We start from the raw sequence: 23695 nt of genomic DNA on the forward strand, positions 1-23695 counted from the left end.
GTGCACTACAAAAAAACAACATTGTGGTCTGACATACTCGAGTGCGCTACAAAACAACATTGTTGTCTGACATACTCGAGTACACTACAAAACAACTACATTGTGGTCTGACATACTCAAGTGCCTATAAGACAACAACATTGTGGTCTGACATACTGGAGTGCACTACAAAACAACAACATTGTGGTTTGACATACTCAAGTGCACTACAAAACAACATTGTTGTCTGACATACTTGAGTGCACTACAAAAAAACAACATTGTGGTCTGACATACTCGAGTGCGCTACAAAACAACATTGTTGTCTGACATACTCGAGTACACTACAAAACAACTACATTGTGGTCTGACATACTCAAGTGCCTATAAGACAACAACATTGTGGTCTGACATACTCGAGTGCACTACAAAACAACAACATTGTTGTCTGACATACTCAAGTTCACTACAAGACAACAACATTGTGGTCTGATATACTCAAGTGCCTACAAGACAAAAACATTGTGGTCTGACATACTCGAGTGCACTACAAAACAACATTGTTGTCCGACATACTCAAACAAGACAACAACATTGTGGTCTGACATACTCAAGTACCTACAACACAATTGTGGTCTGAAATACTCTACTGCACTACAAGACAACAACATTGTAGTCTGACATACTCAAGTACACTACAAAAAACATTGTGGTCTGACATACTCAAGTGCCTACAAAACAACAACATTGTGGTCTGACATACTCAAGTGCCTACAAAACAACATTGTGGTCTGACATACTCGAGTACACTACAAAACAACTACATTGTGGTCTGACATACTCAAGTGCACTACAAAACAACATTGTTGTCTGACATACTTGAGTGCACTACAAAACAACAACATTGTGGTCTGACATACTCAGGTGCCTATAAGACAACAACATTGTGGTCTGACATACTCGAGTGCACTACAAAACAACATTGTTGTCCGACATACTCAAACAAGACAACAACATTGTGGTCTGACATACTCAAGTGCCTACAAAACAACATTGTGGTCTGACATACTCAAGTGCCTACAAAACAACATTGTTGTCTGACATACTCAAACAAGACAACAACATTGTGGTCTGATATACTCAAGTGCCTACAAAACAACATTGTGGTCTGACATACTCTAGTGCACTACAAGACAACAACATTGTGGTCTGACATACTCAAGTGCCTACAAAACAACATTGTTGTCTGACATAATCAAGTGCCTACAAGACAACAACATTGTGGTCTGACATACTCAAGTGCCTACAAAACAACATTGTGGTCTGACATACTCAAGTGCATTACAAGACAACAACATTGTGGTCTGGCATACTCAAGTGCACTACAAAACAACATTGTGGTCTGACATACTCAAGTGCCTAAAAGACAACAACATTGTGGTCTGACATACTCAAGTGCCTACAAAACAACATTGTGGTCTGACATACTCAAGTGCACCACAAGACAACAACATTGTGGTCTGGCATACTCAAGTGCACTACAAAACAACATTGTGGTCTGACATACTCAAGTTCACTACAAGACAACAACATTGTGGTCTGGCATACTCAAGTGCACTACAAAACAACATTGTGGTCTGACATACTCAAGTTCACTACAAGACAACAACATTGTGGTCTGACATACTCAAGTGCACTACAAAACAACATTGTGGTCTGACATACTCAAGTTCACTACAGGACAACAACATTGTGGTCTGACATACTCAAGTGCACTACAAGACAACAACATTGTGGTCTGACATACTCAAGTTCACTACAAGACAACAACATTGTGGTCTGGCATACTCAAGTGCACTACAAAACAACATTGTGGTCTGACATACTCAAGTTCACTACAGGACAACAACATTGTGGTCTGACATACTCAAGTGCACTACAAGACAACAACATTGTGGTCTGGCATACTCAAGTGCACTACAAAACAACATTGTGGTCTGACATACTCAAGTGCCTACAAGACAACAACATTATGGTCTGACATACTCAAGTGCCTACAAAACAACATTGTGGTCTGACATACTCAAGTGCACTACAAGACAACAACATTGTGGTCTGGCATACTCAAGTGCACTACAAAACAACATTGTGGTCTGACATACTCAAGTTCACTACAAGACAACAACATTGTGGTCTGACATACTCAAGTGCACTACAAAACAACATTGTGGTCTGACATACTCAAGTTCACTACAGGACAACAACATTGTGGTCTGACATACTCAAGTGCACTACAAGACAACAACATTGTGGTCTGGCATACTCAAGTGCACTACAAAACAACATTGTGGTCTGACATACTCAAGTGCCTACAAGACAACAACATTGTGGTCTGACATACTCAAGTGCCTACAAAACAACATTGTGGTCTGACATATTGTAGTGCACTACAAGACAACAACATTGTGGTCTGACATACTCAAGTGCCTACAAAACAACATTGTAGTTTGACATACTCAAGTGCCTACAAGACAACAACATTGTGGTCTGACATACTCAAGTGCCTACAAGACAACAACATTGTGGTCTGACATACTCAAGTGCCTACAAGACAACAACATTGTTGTCTGACATACTCAAGTACACTACAAAACAACATTGTGGTCTGACATACTCGAGTTCACTACAAAACAACAACATTGTGGTCCTACAAGCTAAAGTTGCCTGAAAACAAGAAAACTGTGGTTTGGTTGTACCCTAGAACCAAGTAAAAATACAACGCTGTGTCTTGATATACCCGAGCACGCAACACTAAAAAGGAAAATGTGACTGCAAGGCAAAACAACAACATTGTGGCCCACCCACCCTGTCCATGCGTGACTCGTCCATGCTCTTGGAGTACTCCTTCAGTTTGAACTCCTCGCGGTCGATGCGGGAACTCTCAATGTCGGCCGACAGGTGAGGCATGTTGGACACCCAGGCCACCGTCCTCTCGTTGGCCGGGGTGGGGGGGTTGAGGGTGGACGGGGACTGGGATCCCTGGGTCAGGACACAGGAAAGGATCACAGGTGAGACCGCCGGTCGTGTGCCGCCACATCCCACTCACCTGTTTGCTCATGTTGGGCTTGAGGAGGTGCTGCTGAGGCGCCGGCTGCTGCTGCGGCGACTGCTGCGTGGTCGGGCTGGCGGTGCCCTGCGGACTCCCCGACTCCCTCACCGAACTCTGCTGGTGAGGCAGACCCGGCGCCGTGTTGTCTTTGACGGACAGCTGCCGCCCGCCGTGCTGCCGCCCGCCGTACACCGACTCCGGCGACTGGAGGAGGTTGCCGCTCTGCGGCCGGGACTTGGCCGGGGCGACTGGAGCGGCGGCCGCGCTGACCGACAACTGATGCGAAGTCTGGGACTTGACGCGTTGGCCGGGGGGCGGGGCCGCCCGGGGTTGGACCGTGGAGGGAGGGGTGGCGGCCAAGGAGGAGTGGGAGGTTCCCGTCTGGGACGCCATGCCCATCATTTGCTGCTGCTGTATGTTGTCCTTGGAAGGGAAGGAAATCTCGGTTACTCTCAAAAGGGTCTTTTTACACTTTTACAACACTCTTTTGCATCAAACCAATAACAATAATGACAATGCAAGTGCATTTTTTAAAAACAATAAAACAGTATATTTGATTGGTATACCTTTATGACATACAAATACAATGATCTCTGCAAAAAATATTTATTTTTTGATCCTCACAGCTAACTGTGTATGCTCATACACAGTGTGGAGCCGCTCCACTAAGTTAATAATCATCAATCAAAAAGTACATTTCCTACCATTTGAAGTACGATTATCAAGTCATACATAACGATCACTGGAGGATGAGGCTAAACATGTTACATCAGATTATTTATTATTATTAACAGGAAATGATCCATAATAGTTATAGAGAGGATCATTTCAAGATGTCTTATCCATCCTTACTGTATATCGGTGGGGTCGATACCAAACCCAGCAGGCACAAGACATTGAAAACTTGTCGAGTGAGGTCCTAACTAGAGATGACAATATTATCGGCCGATAAATGCTTTAAAATGTAATATCGGAAATTATTGGTATCATTTTATTTTTTATTTTTTCTTTATTAAATCAACATAAAAAACACAAGATACACTTACAATTAGTGCACCAACCCAAAAAAACTCCCTCCCCCATTTACACTCATTCACACAAAAGGGTTGTTTCTTTCTGTTATTAATATTCTGGTTCCTACATTATATATCAATATATATCAATACAGTCTGCAAGGGATACAGTCCGTAAGCACACATGATTGTGCGTGCTGCTGGTCCACTAATAGTACTAACCTTTAACAGTTAATTTTACTCATTTTCATTAATTACTAGTTTCTATGTAACTGTTTTGATATTGTTTTACTTTCTTTTTTATTCAAGAAAATGTTTTTAATTTATTCATCTTATTTTATTTTGAAAAGGACCTTATCTTCACCATACCTGGTTGTCCAAATTAGGCATAATAATGTGTTAATTCCACGACTGCATGTATCGGTATCGGTTGATATCGGTATCGGTAATTAAAGAGTTGGACAATATCGGAACATCGGCAAAAAGCCATTATCGGACATCCCTAGTCCTAACTTTGAGCAACTCAAACGTAACGTTGAAACAACATGCTTTTTGATGACGTTTAATCAATGTCAGGTTGTGATGTTGATTTGACCATTGAATTTGGGTCATTTGTCGACCAACAATGTGGATCCAACGTTAGACATTGCTGCTTTGGCGTTGTTAGCTTGGACGGCTAGCGGCACTTCTAACTTGTTTATTTTCCCAATTGTCGTACCTTGCTGTGGCAGCCTGTCTTAGAGATCACTTTCTGCGATCAGAAATGCTTTAAATGTGTCCAAACTCTCGCGGTCTCTCCGCATAGCTTTGGGTTTGGGTTGCTAGGCAACAGCTTTGAAATAGCATTTTAGCATATTAGACTCCGGCTTGCGGCACAATCACTTGAAAGATTTTATCGCAAAGGGGGGGATTTGGACCGAAGCAAGTCTTTAATTGTGATGAGACTGGACTTTAAAAAAAAAAAAAGATGCCACAGAGTATCTAAATTACAGCGAAGGAAAAAAACACTACCGGGACACAAGCCGATGAAGGATCGACTCACACTGCTAGTTTGCCAGCAGTGACTGGAATGGTGATTTCAGAGTGTTCAAAAAATGCCACAAATATTCCTCGACACATGGGGAAAATTATTTTTCTTTTTTTTTTGTATTTGTATTGCAACAACATGGTTGTTAACGTTTTGGAAAGCACAAACGGGATTATGTGTGTGTGTGTTGACATTTAGGCTTACCCTCTTATGTTGTTTTTATATATACATATACATATATATATTTATATATATATATAGAGAGAGAGATTATATTGTATTCAAAGTTTGCATTATTTTACTAAATATACTAAGTAGTGACTTTTGTCGAGGCTAGAACCAATTAGTCATGTTTACATTGTTCTTAATGGAGAACTTTGTTTCACTATACCAACTTTTCTGTTTACGAACAATGTTCAAGAATGTTCACAAATTTCCACTGGTTTTGTTTATATATGTATAAATACTGTATATATATATATATATATATACATGTTTATATATAGATATGTCCATCGATATATACATATATATCCATCCGTATATATGCATATATATATACATATATATATACATATACAGTATGTACATATATACATACAGTACAGGCCACAAGTTTGGACACATTCTCATTCAATGTGTTTTCTTTATTTTCATGATTGTAGATTGTCACTGAAGGCATCAAAACTATGAATGAACACATGTGGAGTTATGTACTTAACAAAAAAAAAGTGAAATAACTGAAAACATGTTTTATGTTCTAGTTTCTTCAAAATAGCCACCCTTTGCTCTGATTACTGCTTTGCACACTCTTGGCATTCTCTCCATGAGCTTCAAAAGGGTTTTCACTTCACAGGTGTCATAGTTTTGATGCCTTCAGTGACAATCTACAATGTAAATGGTCATGGAAATAAAGAAAACGCATTGAAATGAGAAGGTAAGTCCAAACTTTTGGCCTGTACTGTATTTTTAAATACTGTATATATACATATACATGTTTATACATACATATATCCATCCATAGATACATACCGTAATTTCCGGACTATAAGCCGCTACTTTTTCCCCTCGTTCTGGTCCCTGCGGCTTATACAAGGGTGCGGCTTATTTACGGCCTGTTCTTCTCCGACACAGACGAAGAGGATTTCGGTGGTTTTAGTACGCAGGAGGAAGACGATGACACAATGATTAAAGACTGACTTTTCATATACCGGTAGGCTGGTTATTTTGATAACGTACAGGTGAGCACTTTGTATTACTTTGCACCGTTGTATTATTTGTACTCTGCACGAATGCTGTTCGCCATGTCAAAGATGTGAAAGTTTGATTGAATGATTGAAAGATTTATTGTTAATAAATGGGACGCTTTGCGTTCCCAAACAGTCATCTCTGTCCCGACAATCCCCTCCGTAGTAGCAGGAACCCCTATATACTACGGTAATTACACATCAAAACCCTGCGGCTTATAGTCGGGTGCGGCTTATATATGGAGCAATCTGTATGTTCCCCTAAATTTAGCTGGTGCGGCTTATAGTCAGGTGCGGCTTATAGTCCGGAAATTACGGTACATATCCACCCGTATATATACATATATGTACATATATACATATTTAGACATACATATATACACACACACACACACATATATATACATACATATATAAAATGCATACGTTAGTCTAGGTAGAGTGAAATAGACACTGCGACATGAGGCGGGCCCCCACATAATGTATACCTACCTGCACGTGCATGGACATCTGCCGCCGTCCGTACTCGGCCCTGCCGTAGTCGTCGCTGTAGCTGTGCGAGTGGATGATGCTGGGCTGGCCCAGGTGTCCGTCCCGCGTCCTGAGGGTGGACAGGTCCTCACTGCGCGAGAACCCCCCGTGGGCAAACTGCGGCACGTAGCCCGGGTGCGACAGCTCGGGCTCGGGGGCCAGCAGCAGGGGCGCGGGGGGCGGCGCCCGGCCGTGCTGGTGGTGCTGGGGACCGTCGGCCGTCGCCAGGTGGAAGAGGGGATTCTGGAAGGAAAGCGGGTAGCGCATGGCGGCGGCCTGCTGTTGCTGCAGCTGGGATAGCGAGTCGGTGGTGGTGCCCATCTGGCTCAGCTGGCTCAGCCGGAGGCCGCCGGACATGCTGGAGCCGCCGGAGCCAGCTGACAACCTCCCACCCGCCCTCAGCTGGCTGCTCAGGCCCGACCCCAGGCCGCCACCGCCTCCGCTGCTCAGCCCCCCGAAGCTGCCCATGCCGGCGATGGAGGCCTGGGAGGAGTTGAGCATGTCCACCGACTGCAGGTTAGACACGCTGTTCATTCGGGAATCCTGGAGGTCCATCATAAATACGCTTTTACTGACACTGAGCGCCTGCATGCCCCCCTGATCAATCATGAGGTATGAGTGAGGGTGGTGGTTTTACCGTGGGGGCCTGGAAATATCGGAAAGGCCTCACAGTATTTCCCGGCAAATACCGCAGAGGATGAGTTGGCGAGGTGGGGAATAAGCAAAAGAAGCAGATGCCATGGTTGCCTACAGCCGTGGAGATATCATGGAGTATGAGCAGCATGCTCTCATACTCATCTCACTCTTCGACCTACTGGATGGAATGATGGCTGCACCCGCCGGCCCCGCCCCCCCCCCCTTTCTTTCTCTACCGCACCCTCCCCGGACTCACCTTGGCGTCCGGCTCCGTGATGTCCGAGCTGCTGGTGCAGTAGGCCGGGCTGGATCGGGCCAGGGGAGGGCGGGACACGTAGAACATGTCTTTGGACGGCGCTCGGTGGAGGTGGTCTCGGTCCTGAAAGCTCATCTGGGGGCGAGATGGCATGACCCCGGCCGTGGAGGTCGGGGAAGGCAAGCGCGTGATGTCTATAGAGCTGGACGACACACCGCGTCAGGACTGTGGCGTCAAAACAGCGTAAAAAAACCGCACTCTGCGCGAGGTTTCCAAATGTTAGCCGGACCGGACTATGAGCCATAGATATGATGTTATTTACACAGAAATGTTTATTTACATACCATGATTGTTTCCAAACGGTGTCTGTAACACGGCAGTAAAACGGCTGATCAAACAAAACAGAAGTCATCGTCATGGACCCAAATCAGCTAAACAGACTCAATAACTCCACGGTGACGTTTTAATTTACTGAGGAGTTTGTGAAACTGAAACAATACCAAAAAAAAAATGCCGTTGTAAGTTAATAATACTAACACAGACACTCGTAAATGGGTTAGCATGTTAGCTAACACTGACGACGCTTGCTTCATTACATTACGATAGCACGTAGAAATATGCATGAAAACACTCCTACAGACGTCACACCTGGGACGGTTTTAGTAAGTGTAAACTGTTTTAGTTATATTGTAAAACTTACAAAACCCAAAACCAGTGAAGTTGGCACGTTGTTTAAATCGAAAATAAAAACAGAACAGACCACAGAACACTTTTCCACTTTGCATCAGTCCATCTTGGATGAGCTCGGGCCCAGCGAAGCCGGCGGCGTTTCTGGGTGTTGTTGATAAATGGCTTTCGCTTTGCATAGCGAAGTTTTAACTTGTACTTACAGATGTAGCGACAAACTGTAGTTACTGACAGTGGTTTTCTGAAGTGTTCCTGAGCCCATGTGGTGATATCCTTTACACACTGATGTCGCTTTTTGATGCAGTACCGCCTGAGGGATCGAAGGTCTGTAATATCATCGCTTATGTGCAGCAATCTCAGGATTCTCTGAACCTTTTGATGATATTACGGACCGTAGATGGCGAAATCCCTAAATTCCTTGCAATAGCTGGTTGAGAAATGTTCTTCTTAAACAATTTGCTCACGCATTTGTTCACAAAGTGGTGACCCTCGCCCCATCCTTGTTTGTGAATGACTGAGCATTTCATGGAAGCTGCTTTTATACCCAATCATGGCACCCACCTGTTCCCAATTAGCCTGTTCACCTGTGGGATGCTCCAAATAAGTGTTTGATGAACATTCCTCAGTCTTTTTTGCCTCTTGTGCCAGCTTTTTTGAAACATGTTGCTGGCATCAAATTCCAAATGAGCTAATATCTGCAAAAATACCGTTTTCCAGTTCGAATGTTAAATATATTATCGTTGCAGTCTATTCAATTGAATATAAGTTGAAAAGGATTTGCAAATCATTGTTTTATGTTTTTATTTACGATTTTTCACAATATGCCAACTTCACTGGTGTCAGGTTTTGTACAAACGTTGCTTGGAGTGATGAAGAACACACAGGAGTAGAAACGTTACGGACGGCTAGAAGACAGCACTTCCACTTCCAGTTGAGCGCACTGAATCGAAGGATGCCGCGTCCACAAGATGGCCCCATAGCACAAACGGTAACATTTATTGATTGTTTTTACTGTTCGCATTATGGCCATAAATTAGCCTCACGGTTTTATAAGCCGCAGGGTTCAAAGTGAAGGAAAAAAAGTAGCGGCTTATAGTCCGGAATCAATCGATTGATTTGCTTGCTTAATCGATGACTGGAATAAAACACACTTTCTTGCCTCAATGTGTCTGTAAGGAAATAAACATTTTTCTAATAACATTTCTTCTTATAAATGCAACGTAACATTGACATGGCACTCTCACCATGGAAGCACAATCATATTAAAGGCCTACTGAAAGCCACTACTACCGACCACGCAGTCTGATAGTTTATATATCAATGATGAAATCTTAACATTATAACACATGCCAATACAGCCGGGTTAACTTATAAAGTGACATTTTAAATTTGCCGCTAAACTTCCGGTTCGAAACGCCTCTGAGGATGACGTATGCGCGTGACGTAGACCGGCGAACACGGGTATGCCTTCCACATTGAAGCCAATACGAAAAAGCTCTGTTTCATAATTCCACAGTATTCTGGACATCTGTGTTCGTGAATCTGTTGCAATCATGTTCATTGCATTATGGAGAAGGAAGCCGAGCAAGCAAAGAAGAAAGTTGTCGGTGCGAAATGGACGTATTTTTCGAACGTAGTCAGCAACAACAGTACACAGCCGGCGCTTCTTTGTTTACATTCCCGAAAGATGCAGTCAAGATGGAAGAACTCGGATAACAGAGACTCTAACCAGGAGGACTTTTGACTTCGATACACAGACGCCTGTAGAGAACTGGGACAACACAGACTCTTACCAGGATTACTTTGATTTGGATGACAAAGACGCAGACGTGCTACTGTGAGTATGCAGCTTTGGCTTTTTTTTGCGTATGTACGTAACTTTTTTAAAATATATAAGCTTTATGAACCTTGGGTTAGGTGAACGGTCTTTTGGGCTGAGTGATTGTGTGTGTTGATCATGTGTTTGAATTGTATTGGCGTGTTCTATGGAGCTAGGAGCTAGCAGAGGAGCTAGGAGCTAGCATAACACGTACCGTACCGTACGTGCGCGTCACGTACGTAACTTTTTAAAAATATATAAGCTTTATGAACCTTGGGTTAGGTGAACGGTCTTTTGGGCTGAGTGATTGTGTGTGTTGATCAGGTGTTTGAATTGTATTGGCGTGTTCTATGGAGCTAGGAGCTAGCAGAGGAGCTAGGAGCTAGCATAACAAACACGCAGGTGTTTTTATGCAGGATTAATTTGTGGCATGTTAAATATAAGCCTGGTTGTGTTGTGGCTAATAGAGTATATATATGTCTTGTGTTTATTTACTGTTGTAGTCATTCCCAGCTGAATATCAGGTCACCCCCGGCTCTCACAGCATCTTCCCTATCTGAATAGCTTCAACTCCCCACTAGTCCTTCACTTGCACTTTACTCATCCACAAATCTTTCATCCTCGCTCAAATTAATGGGGAAATTGTCGCTTTCTCGGTCCGAATCTCTCTCACTTCATGCGGCCATCATTGTAAACAATAGGGAACTTTGCGTATATGTTCAACTGACTACGTCACGCTACTTCCGGTAGGGGCAAGCCTTTTTTTTTATCAGATACCAAAAGTTGCAATCTTTATCGTCGTTGTTCTATACTAAATCCTTTCAGCAAAAATATGGCAATATCGCGAAATGATCAAGTATGACACATAGAATAGATCTGCTATCCCCGTTTAAATAAAAAAAATTCATTTCAGTAGGCCTTTAAATATACAACCCTACTGACCTTATATAAAAAATTTTAAAAAAAACTTTTAAAAGTAAAAAAAAAATAACACTAGGTAATAGATAATAAACAAAAATACTTTCTGACTTTTTGGACAAACAGCTGGTTAGCTTTAACAGTCTGGCTCCTAATAAAGTCGGACACTTTTCCTTTCCTCTCCCTTCTCGCTTCGTTGTGTCTTGTCTTAACTTTCGCGGAGCCTCCAAAATCCGAAGAATGGAATCAATCAACAGGCCTCATGCCAACATTTCACCACTTTTTACCTGGCAAACGATCCCAATACCCTCTCTCGTCTTCTTTGGGCCCTTGCTCTCTTTCCACCATGTTGATTTGTTTCATCTTTATGCCAAAAGGGAGGAACACTGCGCGCGCAGAGTGCGTTGTTTTTTTGGTTTTTTTTAACGTGCAGTGGCGGAGCATCTCGGCGTGTCTACCTGTTGAGATCCCGCATCATGAGATTCTGGAACTCGGACGAGATGCCCCTGTTGAAGCTGGGCCGGTTCAGCAGCCGCTCCACCTGCCGCTCCTGGATGCGGTCCGCCTGGTGGCTCGGCTGCCTCTGCAGGTGCGGGTTACGCAGGGCCATGCTGATGTCGTTCAGGAGGCGGGGCAAAGGGCCCAGTTTGATGATGGCGTCCTGTGATTGGAGGGCGGAAAGAACCTGAGTTTGACACCGAATCACAAAATGAGACCAGCGGAACCACAAAAGTAAGAATTCTACCGAAATACAAAATTACCTCTTTGGAAAGAGTTTTGCTCGTTCTTTGGATTTTTTTGCAACACTTATCATGGTGAACTTATTTTTACCCTTATAAAAACACATTCACATTATGCCTTTGCCATTTAATGTGATTATTAATCAATAATTTAACAATTTACCAGTATTAGAGCTTGTACTACAACTAGATGAAGCGTGTGTGAATGCCCCAAAGCTGAAGCTGAACTGAAATGTAGAAATGATTAGGTTAAAATGTACAAAATGAGTTAAAATGCTAGCATAAACCATTAGCATGCTAAACTTAGCATGGTAACAGCTAGCATACTTCTAAGATGGCATTAAAAAACAAAATCCATGATTAGTAGGTTCAAAAAGTACATTAGCTAAAATGCTAACATAAAACGTATGCGTGCTAATAATAGCACATTAAAATTAGCATGCTAACCGATGAAAGGTTAGCATACTTTTAAGATGGCGCCAGGTAACAAAATCCATGACTATTGGGTTAAAAAGTATGAAATTAGCTAGAATGTTAGCATAAAACTTTTTCGTGCTACATGCTAACAAATTAAAAGGCTAGCACACCTTTAAGATGGCGCCAAGTAACAAAATCCATGACTATTTGGGTTAAAAAGTAGACCATTTGCTAAAATGGTAGCATAAAACATTAACGTGCTAACATTAGCACGCTAACATTAGCATGCTAACAGATGAAAGGCTAGCATACTTTTAAGATGGCACCAAATAACAAAATCCATGATTATTAGGTTTAAAAAGTACAAAATTAGCTCAAATGTGAAGGTAAAACCTGAGCATGCTAACATTAGCATGGTAACAGGGGAACAGTTAGCATACTTTTAAGATGGCACCAATTAACCAAATCCATGATTATTTGGTTTAAAAAGTACTAATTTAGCGATAATGCTAGCATAACATGTTAGCGTGCTTATATTAACACGCTAACATTAGCATGCTAACCGATGAAAGGCTAGCATACTTTTAAGATGGCACCTGGTAACAAAATCCATGACAATTAGGTTAAAAAGTAGGACATTAGCTAGAATGCTAGCATAAAACATTTGAGCTAAAATGCTAATATTAGCGTACTAACAGATGAAATGCTGGCATACTTTTAAGAAGTAACACAACCCATGAATATTAGGTTTAAAATGTAGAAAAATGAGCTAAAATGCTAACATTAGCATGCTAACAGATGAAAGGCTAGCTTACTTTTAAGAAGTAACACAATCCATGACTATTAGGTTTAAAATGTAAAAAAATTTGCTAAAATGCTAACATTAGCATGCTAACAGATGAAAGGCTAGCATACTTTTAAGAAGTAACACAATCCATGACTATTAGGTTTAAAATGTAAACAAATGAGCTAAAATGCTAACATTAGCATGCTAACAGATGAAAGGCTAGCATACTTTTAAGACAGTGCTAAGTAACAAAATCCATGACTATTGGGTTAAAAAGTACAAAATTAGGTCAAATGCTAGCATAAACTGTTAGCATGCTAACATTAGTGTGATAACAAGGGAACAGTTAGCATGCTTCTAAGATGGCACCAAGTAAACAAATCCATGATTATTAGGTTTGAAAAGTACAAAATTAGCTAAAATGCTAACATTAGCGTGCTAAGAGATGAAAGACTAGCGTACTTTTAAGATGGCGTCAAGGAACACAATTCATGACTATTGGGTTAAAAAGTACACAATTAGGTCAAATGCTAGCATAAACTAACATTAGCATGATAACAAGGGAACTGTTAGCATGCTTCTAAAATGGCACCAAATAACGAAATCCATGATTATTAGGTTTAAAAAGTACAAATTTAGCTATAATGCTAGCATAAAACGTTAGCGTGCTAATATTAGCATGCTAACATTAGCATGTTAACAGATGAAAAGCTGGCATACTTCTAAGATGACACCAAATAACGAAATCCATGATTATTAGGTTTAAAAAGTACAAATTTAGCTATAATGCTAGCATAAAACGTTAGCGTGCTAATTTTGGCATGCTAACATTAGCATGTTAACAGATTAAAAGCTAGCATACTTCTAAGATAGCACCAAGTAAACAAATCTATGATTATTAGGTTTGAAAAGTACAAAATTTGCTAAAATGCTAACATTAGCATGCTAACAGATGAAAGGCTAGCATACTTTTAAGAAGTAACACAATCCATGACTATTAAGTTTTAAAATGTAAAAAATTAGCTAAAATGCTGACATTAGCATGCTAACATTAGCCTGCTAACAGATGAAAGGCTAGCATACTTATAAGATGGCACCAAGTAAACAAATCCATGATTATTAGGTTTGAAAAGTAGAAAATGAGCTAAAATGCTGACATTAGCATGCTAACAGATGAAAGGCTAGCATACTTTTAAGAAGTAACACAATCCATGACTATTAGGTTTAAAATGTAAAACACAATGAGCTAAAATGCTAACATTAGCATGCTAACAGATGAAAGGCTGGCATACTTTTAAGAAGTTACACAATCCATGACTATTAGGTTTAAAATGTAAAAAAATGAACTAAAATGCTAACATTAGCGTGCTTACAGATGAATGTCTAGCATACTTTTAAGAAGTAACACAATCCATAACTATTAGGTTTAAAATGTAAAGAAATTAGCTAAAGTGCTAACATTGACACAATGACATTTGCAACACGGACTTTGCTGTGAGAGGATTCTGTGCACCTGATGGATGGAGCTGACCTTGCTAAGCTGGGCCATGACCTCCCACAGGAGACTGTGCAGGACTGACAGCTCCCTGCCGAGGTCGATGTAGCCCTCAAAGCCGCCAGCGTTGCTGATGCTGTCCAGGTTGGAGATCTCGTAGAGGAACTGCTGCATGGAGGCCCACTCCATCTCCAGGAACTCATTCATGAAGCCCATGTACTCCTCCTTGCTGCCGAACCTGAACACCACAACAGTGACGCTCCGTTGGCGGGGAAAGTACTCGTATGGAAATACAAATATATACTTTTGCTATTTCCTCCCGTCCGGTCACGCGCTAACAACGCTTTATAGTAGCATTTTAGCAAATTTTATAGTAGCATTTTAGCAAATTTTATAGTAGCATTTTAGCAAATTTTATAGTAGTAATTTAGCAAATTTTATAGTACCATTAGAGCAAATTTTATAGTAGCATTTTAGCAAATATTATAGTAGCATTTTAGCAAATTTTATAGTAGCATTTTAGCAAATTTTATAGTAGCATTTTAGCAAATTTTATAGTAGCATTTTAGCAAATTTTATAGTAGCATTTTAGCAAATTTTATAGTAGCATTTTAGCAAATTTTACAGTAGCATTTTAGCACATTTTATAGTAGCATTTTAACAAATTTTATAGTACCATTTTAGCACATTTTAGCAAATTTTATAGTAGCATTTTAGCTAATTTTATAGTAGCATTTTAGCAAATGTTATAGCAGCATTTTAACAAATTTTTTAATAGCATTTTAGCAAATTTTATAGTAGCATTTTAGCAAATTTTACAGTGGCATTTTAGCACATTTTGTAGGAGCATTTTAGAAAATTTTATAGTAGCATTTTAGCAAATTTTATAGTAGCATTTTAGCAAATTTTACAGTAGCATTTTAGCACATTTTATAGTAGCATTTTAAACAATTTTATAGTAGCATTTTAGCACATTTTAGCAAATGTTATAGTAGCATTTTAGCAAATTTTATAGTAGCATTTTAGCTAATTTTATAGTAGCATTTTAGCAAATGTTATAGTAGCATTTTAACAAATTTTTTAATAGCATTTTAGCAAATTTTATAGTAGCATTTTAGCAAATGTTACAGTGGCATTTTAGCACATTTTGTAGTAGCATTTTAGAAAATGTTATAGTAGCATTTTAGCAAATGTTATAGTAGCATTTTAGCACATTTTATAGTAGCATTTTAGCAAATTTTATAGTAGCATTTTAGCAAATTTTATAGTAGCATTTTAGCAAATTTTATAGTAGCATTTTAGCAAACATTATTGTAGCATTTTACCAAATGTCATTGTAGCATTTTAGCAAATTTTATAGTAGCATTTTAGCACATTTTATAGTAGCATTTTAGCAAATTTTATATTAGCATTTTAGCACATTTTATAGTAGCATTTTAACAAATTTTATAGTGGCATTTTAGCACATTTCATAGTAGCATTTTAGCAAATGTTATAGTAGCATTTTAGCAAATATTATAGTATCATTTTAGCACATTTTATAGTAGCATTTTAGCAAATTTTATAGTAGCATTTTAGCAAATGTTATAGTAGCATTTTAGCAAATGTTATAGTAGCATTTTAACAAATGTTATAGTAGCATTTTAGCAAATGTTATAGTATCATTTTAGTAAATGTTATAGTAGCATTTTAGAAAATGTTATAGTAGCATTTTAGAAAATGCTATAGTAGCATTTTAGCAAATGTTATAGTAGCATTTTAGCAAATGTTATAATAGCATTTTAGCAAATGTTATCGTAGCATTTTAGCAAATGTTATAGTAGCATTTTAGCAAATTTTATAGTAGCATTTTAGCAAATTTTGTATGTTTAAACCTAAAAATCATGGAGGTATGCTAACTAAAATCATGGAGGTGTGCTAACTTCTCCTATATTAGCATGCTAACATTAGGTTGTCAATGTTTTATGCTTGCTAATTAATTTTGTATGAACCTAAAATTTTTGTTACTTGGATGCCAATTTACGCTAACTTTTCCTATGTCTTCATGCTAACGTTGCCATGATAAAATTTTATGTTAGCATTTGATTCATTTAAACTTAAAAATTGTGGTTTTTAATAACTTGTAGCATTTTTGCCATCTTTATTCAATTAAACCTAAAGATCATAGAAGTATGCCAACTTCTCCTACATTAGCATGCTAACATTAGGATGTTAACATGTTATGCTCGCTAGTTAATTTTGCATAAACCTAAAATTCATGGATTTTGTTACTTGGATGCCAATTTACGCTAACTTATCCTATGTCACCATGCTAATGTTGCCGTGATAAAATTTTATGCTAGCCTTTATGATAATAAAATAATAATAACAGAAAATGATTGTTTCTTATTACATATTTGTTAATAAGGTTAATTTAAAATTAGAAAAATATAATACATTTTATTGGGCTTAAAATAAAATTAATACAATACTAATAACAAAAATTTATTGTATATTTAATATATACTTATTAATTATTTTTAATGTGTTCATTTTTAGGAGCTTAAAATATAATAATAAAATAATAACAACTAAAAATGATTGTGTCTTATTACATATTTATTAATAATGTTAATTTAAAATGAGAAATGTGAAAATTGTAAATTTTATTGGGCTTAAAAATATAAAATAATACAATACTAAGAACAAAAATGTATTGTATATTTAATATAACTTTAATTATTTTTAATGTAAAAATGTGTTCATTTTTAGGGGCTTAAAATATAATAATACAATAATAACAGAAAATGATTGTTTCTTATTACATATTTATTAATACGATAAATTAAAATTGGAAATTTTAAATTAGTTAATTTTATTAAGCTTAAAATAACAATACTATACTATTAACAAAAATATATTGTATATTTAATATATATTTAATAATTATTTTTAATGTAAAAATGTGTAAATTTATAGGGGCTTAAAATACAATAATTAATAATAACAGAAAATTATTGTTTTGTATTGCATATTTATGAATAATGCTAATTTAAAATTACAAATGTAAAATGATTTAATTTTAAAAATTTTAAAAAAAAATTTAAAATTAAAAAAATTAATTAAAAAATTAAAAAAAAGGAATACAATACTAAAAACACAAATGTATTGTTATTTCATAAATATTTATTATTATTTTTAATATAAAACTGTTAATTTTTAAGGGCTTAAAATATAATAAAATAATTAAAAATGATTGTGTCTTATTACATATTTATTAATAATGCATCCATCCACCCATCCATGTTCTACCGCTTGTCCCTTTTGGGGTCGCGGGGGGTGCTGGAGCCTAATTTAAAATTAGAAATGTAAAAATAAATAATTGTATTGGTCTTAAAAATAATACAATACTAACAACAAAAATGTATTGTATATTTAATATATATTTATTAATTATTTTTAATGTAAAAATGTGTTAATTTTTAGGGGCTTAAAATATATTAATTAATTAATAACAAAAAATTAATGTTCCGTATTGCATATTTATTAATAATGTTAATTTAAAATTAGAAACGTTAAAAATAGTTAATTTTATTGGGCTTGAAAATTAAAAATAATAAAATACTAATCCAAACATATTGTATATTTTATATATATTTATGAATTATTTTTAATCTAAAACTTTGTTAATTTTTAGGGGCTTAAAATATAATAATACAATAATAACAACACAAAATGATTAGGTCTTATTACATATGTATTAATAATGTTAAGTTAAAATTAGAAATACAACAATTGATAATTTTATTGGTCTTTAAAATAAAACAAATAATACAATACTAATAACACAATTATTATTTATAACGTCAATCCAAAATTAGGATTGAGGTGCTCAGAAGTATTGGGACATGTAAGCATAATTCTAATAATCTGTGCACATCTTCTTGTGAAAGCTGTCAAACTACAGGTGGAAGTCTCTGCCCCAATCACACATTTATTGTTTTTGTTTGGTCACGAGGAGTCTGCACGTGTCCCAATACTTTTGCTCTAAGTGTCAGCGCGAGAAGAAGAATTACTTGGAGAAGTTGGCCAAGTTTTGCACCACTTTGGCGATGAGGGTGAGCGTGCGCGACGTCTGCTCGTCGGGGTACTCCTGCGTGAGGTTGAAGAGCGAAGGCGACATGATGGCGGGACAGAGGAAGCGCAGGAAGAGGGAGCCGCTGATGAGGCGGTCGGCGATGTCTTCTCGACCTCGCTCGGCGCAGCGCACTCTCCACGAGGCGAACACTTCTTTCAGCTCTCGTGGAAACACACTGCCGGATGGATACAACATGATCGCAGAGTTATACATATATACTGTATATGTATGCATACATATATACAAATATACTTAAATATGCATATATATACAGTATGTATATACATGAATGCCAGCATTCCTTGCAGAGCATTTTGCTCACGACCCATAGGGGGCGCCGCTCCTGTCATTTACAGTCGCCATGCTCACCAATGAGAGTTGACGATCTTGCAGAGTGCCAGCTCGCAGCACATTCTCAGATTGGCTTGGTGGTCCGGCAGCACGGAAGGGGGCGTTCTCATGGGATCCACTTCGCAGTTTTCCTCCGACTCGTACAAAGCCCTAATGAACTCCCCTGAAGACCACGAGGGCTCATTAGTAACTCAAAGTCAGGCAGGCAAAACAATTGTTTCAACGTCGCCACTAAACTCACAGTTAGCTTAATTAGCCTAAACATACACGTGATTATTATCACAAAGCTATTTGCAAATGCGTATATCAATCTGTGCGTCTGTAATCCGATTAACCTGCTTGTGTACTAATTTGTGTGTCTGTATCGCAATCTGTGTGTTTGTAATCCGATTCATGTGTCCGTGTATTAATTTGTGTCTCTGTATCTCAATCTGTGTGTGTGTAATCCGATTCCTGTGTCCGTGTATTAATTTGTGTGTCTGTATCTCAATCTGTGTGTGTGTAATCCGATTCACGTGTCCGAATACTAATTTGTGTGCCTGTACCTCAATCTGTGCGTCTGTAATCCAATTCACATGTTTGTGTACTAATTTGTGTGTCTGTATCTCAATCTGTGCGTCTGTAATCCGACTCACATGTTTGTGTGCTAATTTGTGTGTCTGTATGTCAATCTGTGCGTCTGTAATCCAATTCACATGTTTGTGTACTAATTTGTGTGTCTGTATCTCAATCTGTGCGTCTGTAATCCGACTCACATGTTTGTGTGCTAATTTGTGTGTCTGTATGTCAATCTGTGCGTCTGTAATCCGATTCACATGTTTGTGTACTAATTTGTGCGTCCATATCTCAATCTGTGTGTGTGTAATCCGATTCACGTGTCCGTATACTAATTTGTGTGTCTGTATCTCAATCTGTGTGTGTGTAATCCAAATCACGTGTCCGTATACTAATTTGTGTGTCTGTACCTCAATCTGTGAGTCTGTAATCCGACTCACATGTTTGTGTACTAATTTGTGTGTCTGTATCTCAATCTGTGCGTCTATAATCAGACTCACGTTTTCGTATACTAATTTGTGTGTCTGTATCTCAATCTGTGTGTGTGTAATCCAAATCACGTGTCCGTATACTAATTTGTGTGTCTGTACCTCAATCTGTGAGTCTGTAATCCGACTCACATGTTTGTGTACTAATTTGTGTGTCTGTATCTCAATCTGTGCGTCTATAATCAGACTCACGTGTTCGTATACTAATTTGTGTGTCTGTATCTCAATCTGTGCGTCTGTAATCTGACTCATATGTCCGTGTACTAATTTGTGTGTCTGTACCTCAATCTGTGAGTCTGTAATCCGACTCACATGTTTGAGTACTAATTTGTGTGTCTGTATCTCAATCTGTGCGTCTATAATCAGACTCACGTGTTCGTATACTAATTTGTGTGTCTGTATCTCAATTGTGCGTCTGTAATCTGACTCATATGTCCGTGTACTAATTTGTGTGTCTGTACCTCAATCTGTGCGTGTGTAATCCGATTCACGTGTCCGTGTACAAATGTGTGTCTGTAACTCAATCTGTGCGTCTATAATATGATTCACGTGTCTGTGTACTAATTTGTGTGTCTGTATCTCGATCTGTGTGTGTGTAATCCGACTCACATGTCCGTGTACTAATTTGTGTGTCTCTATCTCAATCTGTGTGTGTGTGTAATCCGATTCATGTGTCCGTGTAATTTGTGTGTCAGTACCTCAATCTGTGTGTGTGTGTAATCCGACTCACATGTCTGTGTACTAACTTGTGTGTCTGTATCTCGATTTGTGTGTAATCAAATCTGTGTATACTTGTTTTAATTTGTGTCGTTTGTAAATTTTACAATATAACAAACAATTCGTTCTTACTAAACCGTCCCATGCGTGATGTCTGTCGGAGTGTTTTCATGTATATTTATACGCGCTATGGTAACATAATCGAGCTAACGTCGTTAGCATTATTTTATATGGATTACACACACACACAGATTGAGATACAGACACACAAATTAGTACAAAAACATGTGAATGGGATTACACACAAAACACAGATTGAGATACAGACACACAAATTAGTACACAAACATGTGAATGGGATTACACACGCACACAGATTGAGATACAGACACACAAATTAGTACACAAACATGTGAATGGGATTACACACACACAGATTGAGATACAGACACACAAATTAGTACACAAACATGTGAATTGAATTACACACACACACACACACACACACACACACACACACACACACAGATTGAGATACAGACACACAAATTAGTATAAAACATGTGAATGGGATTACACACACACACAGATTGAGATACAGACACACAAATTAGTACACAAACATGTGAATGGGATTACACACACACACAGAGATTGAGATACAAACACACAAATTAGTACACAAACATGTGAATGGGATTACACACACACAGATTGAGATACAGACACACAAATTAGTACACAAACATGTGAATGGGATTACACACACACAGATTGAGATACAGACACACAAATTAGTACACACACATGTGAATGGGATTACACACACACACAGATTGAGATACAGACACACAAATTAGTACACAAACATGTGAATGGGATTACACGCACAGATTGAGATACAGACACACAAATTAGTACACAAACATGTGAATGGGATTACATACACACACAGATTGAGATACAGACACACAAATTAGTATACAAACATGTGAATGGGATTACACACACACACACACAGATTGAGATACAGACACACAAATTAGTACACAAACATGTGAATGGGATTACACACACACACACAGATTGAGATACAGACACACAAATTAGTTTACAAACATGTGAATGGGATTACACACACACAGATTGAGATACAGACACACAAATTAGTACACAAACATGTGAATGGGATTACACACACAGATTGAGATACAGACACACAAATTAGTACACAAACATGTGAATGGGATTACACACACACACAGATTGAGATACAGACACACAAATTAGTACACAAACATGTGAATGGGATTACACACACACACACACACACACACACAGATTGAGATACAGACACACAAATTAGTACACAAACATGTGAATGGGATTACACACACACACACACACACAGATTGAGATACAGACACACAAATTAGTACACAAACATGTGAATGGGATTACACACACACAGATTGAGATACAGACACACAAATTAGTACACAAACATGTGAATGGGATTACACACACACAGATTGAGATACAGACACACAAATTAGTACACAAACATGTGAATGGGATTACACACACACAGATTGAGATACAGACACACAAAAAAGTACACGGACACGCCAATCGGATTAAAGAGGCACAGATTGAGTTACAGACGCACAAATTAGTACACATCACATTACATGTGCTACAATAGTACCTCCATGTAAACGAGTGGCGGAATATGCGTCTGTTTATAAAAGGAAAACAGGTGTGTTGACAGAAAGTAGGCGGAGCAAAAAAACAACAAAGATCATTCCTGACTGTTTTACAGGAAGAGGCTGTTGTTCGCGCCAACATAAAACATCTGCCGCATGTGCTGAGGCGGGATAATTGCCTAATTCAATTTCGACCCTCAGGCACGGATGGGAAAATACGGGAGAAAATACAAGTCAAAAAGAGCCGTGTTTCCCCAATATCACAATACATCCATTTTCCCCCTCAGTGAACCGCAGTTCACCCACTCTCAGCAGCACTCAGCCCCAGACGCTGCCACCACTTGCCAGACACAAATAATCAGACAAAAATGTCTGCGCGTTGACGCCGAGGATGTCGTTGTGGCTTGTGCAGCCCTTTGAGACACTTGTGATTAAGGGCTATATAAATAAACTTTGATTGATTGATTGATTGACTCATTGTCATCAACCTGTACAGTAAACAGTACATCTTCACTAAACGACTTCACTGTGACATTCCAACATCAAAGAAATGCATTAAAACAATTGTGCTAGCTCGTTGCTAATATACATGGGATATGACATATACTTGCTACTGATTAGCATTTGCGATTTCAGGTGGACATTTCAACGCCTCCAAGTTTGGAAAAAAGTATGTTACAATCAAGCAGCTGGTGCGTAGTAGGAACCATAAATTCCTAACTATGAGCTACTACTTTTTTTCCCTACGCTTTGAACCCTGAGGCTTATAAAACGGTGCGGCCAATTTATGGATTTTTCTTCGCCATAATCTTTTGTGTTCAATAGTTTTCATTAAACACAAGCAGAGGACTGAAATGGTGTTATTGTTTGTGCTATGGCGCCATCGTTTGCTTACTGCAGGTGTTTTATTGCCTTGACCTGGAAGTAAAACCGTCCATAGCATTTCTGCTCGAATGGATTCTTCATTCATCACTCCTAGCATCGTTTGTAAGCTTTACAATATAACTAAAACTATTCATACTTACCAAACCGTCCAGTGTGTGATGTCCGTAAGAGTATTTTCATGCATATTTCTACGTGCTATCGTAACGGGATGAAGC

At 38.4% G+C, this 23695-nt stretch overlaps 1 protein-coding gene across 15 annotated transcripts in view; it reads right to left on the reverse strand.

The window, feature by feature from the left end:
• syngap1b (synaptic Ras GTPase activating protein 1b) overlaps positions 1-23695 on the reverse strand; it is a 351951-nt gene that overhangs the window by 62616 nt on the left and 265640 nt on the right. For 9 of the 15 annotated variants that reach the window (XM_062029197.1, XM_062029207.1, XM_062029204.1 and 6 more), the window contains 8 exons: positions 19148-19292; positions 18717-18953; positions 14680-14899; positions 11681-11883; positions 7799-8000; positions 6868-7449; positions 3086-3511; positions 2845-3018 (listed from right to left, as the gene is read on the reverse strand). In XM_062029197.1, coding sequence (XP_061885181.1) covers positions 2845-3018; positions 3086-3511; positions 6868-7449; positions 7799-8000; positions 11681-11883; positions 14680-14899; positions 18717-18953; positions 19148-19292 — 2189 coding nt within the window. The remainder of the gene's footprint in view (positions 1-2844; positions 3019-3085; positions 3512-6867; positions 7450-7798; positions 8001-11680; positions 11884-14679; positions 14900-18716; positions 18954-19147; positions 19293-23695) is intronic. The other 6 variants (XM_062029198.1, XM_062029205.1, XM_062029202.1 and 3 more) reach the window with 4 other exon arrangements.

This window comes from Entelurus aequoreus, linkage group LG20, assembly GCF_033978785.1.
Source record: "Entelurus aequoreus isolate RoL-2023_Sb linkage group LG20, RoL_Eaeq_v1.1, whole genome shotgun sequence".
NCBI lineage: Eukaryota > Metazoa > Chordata > Actinopteri > Syngnathiformes > Syngnathidae > Entelurus > Entelurus aequoreus.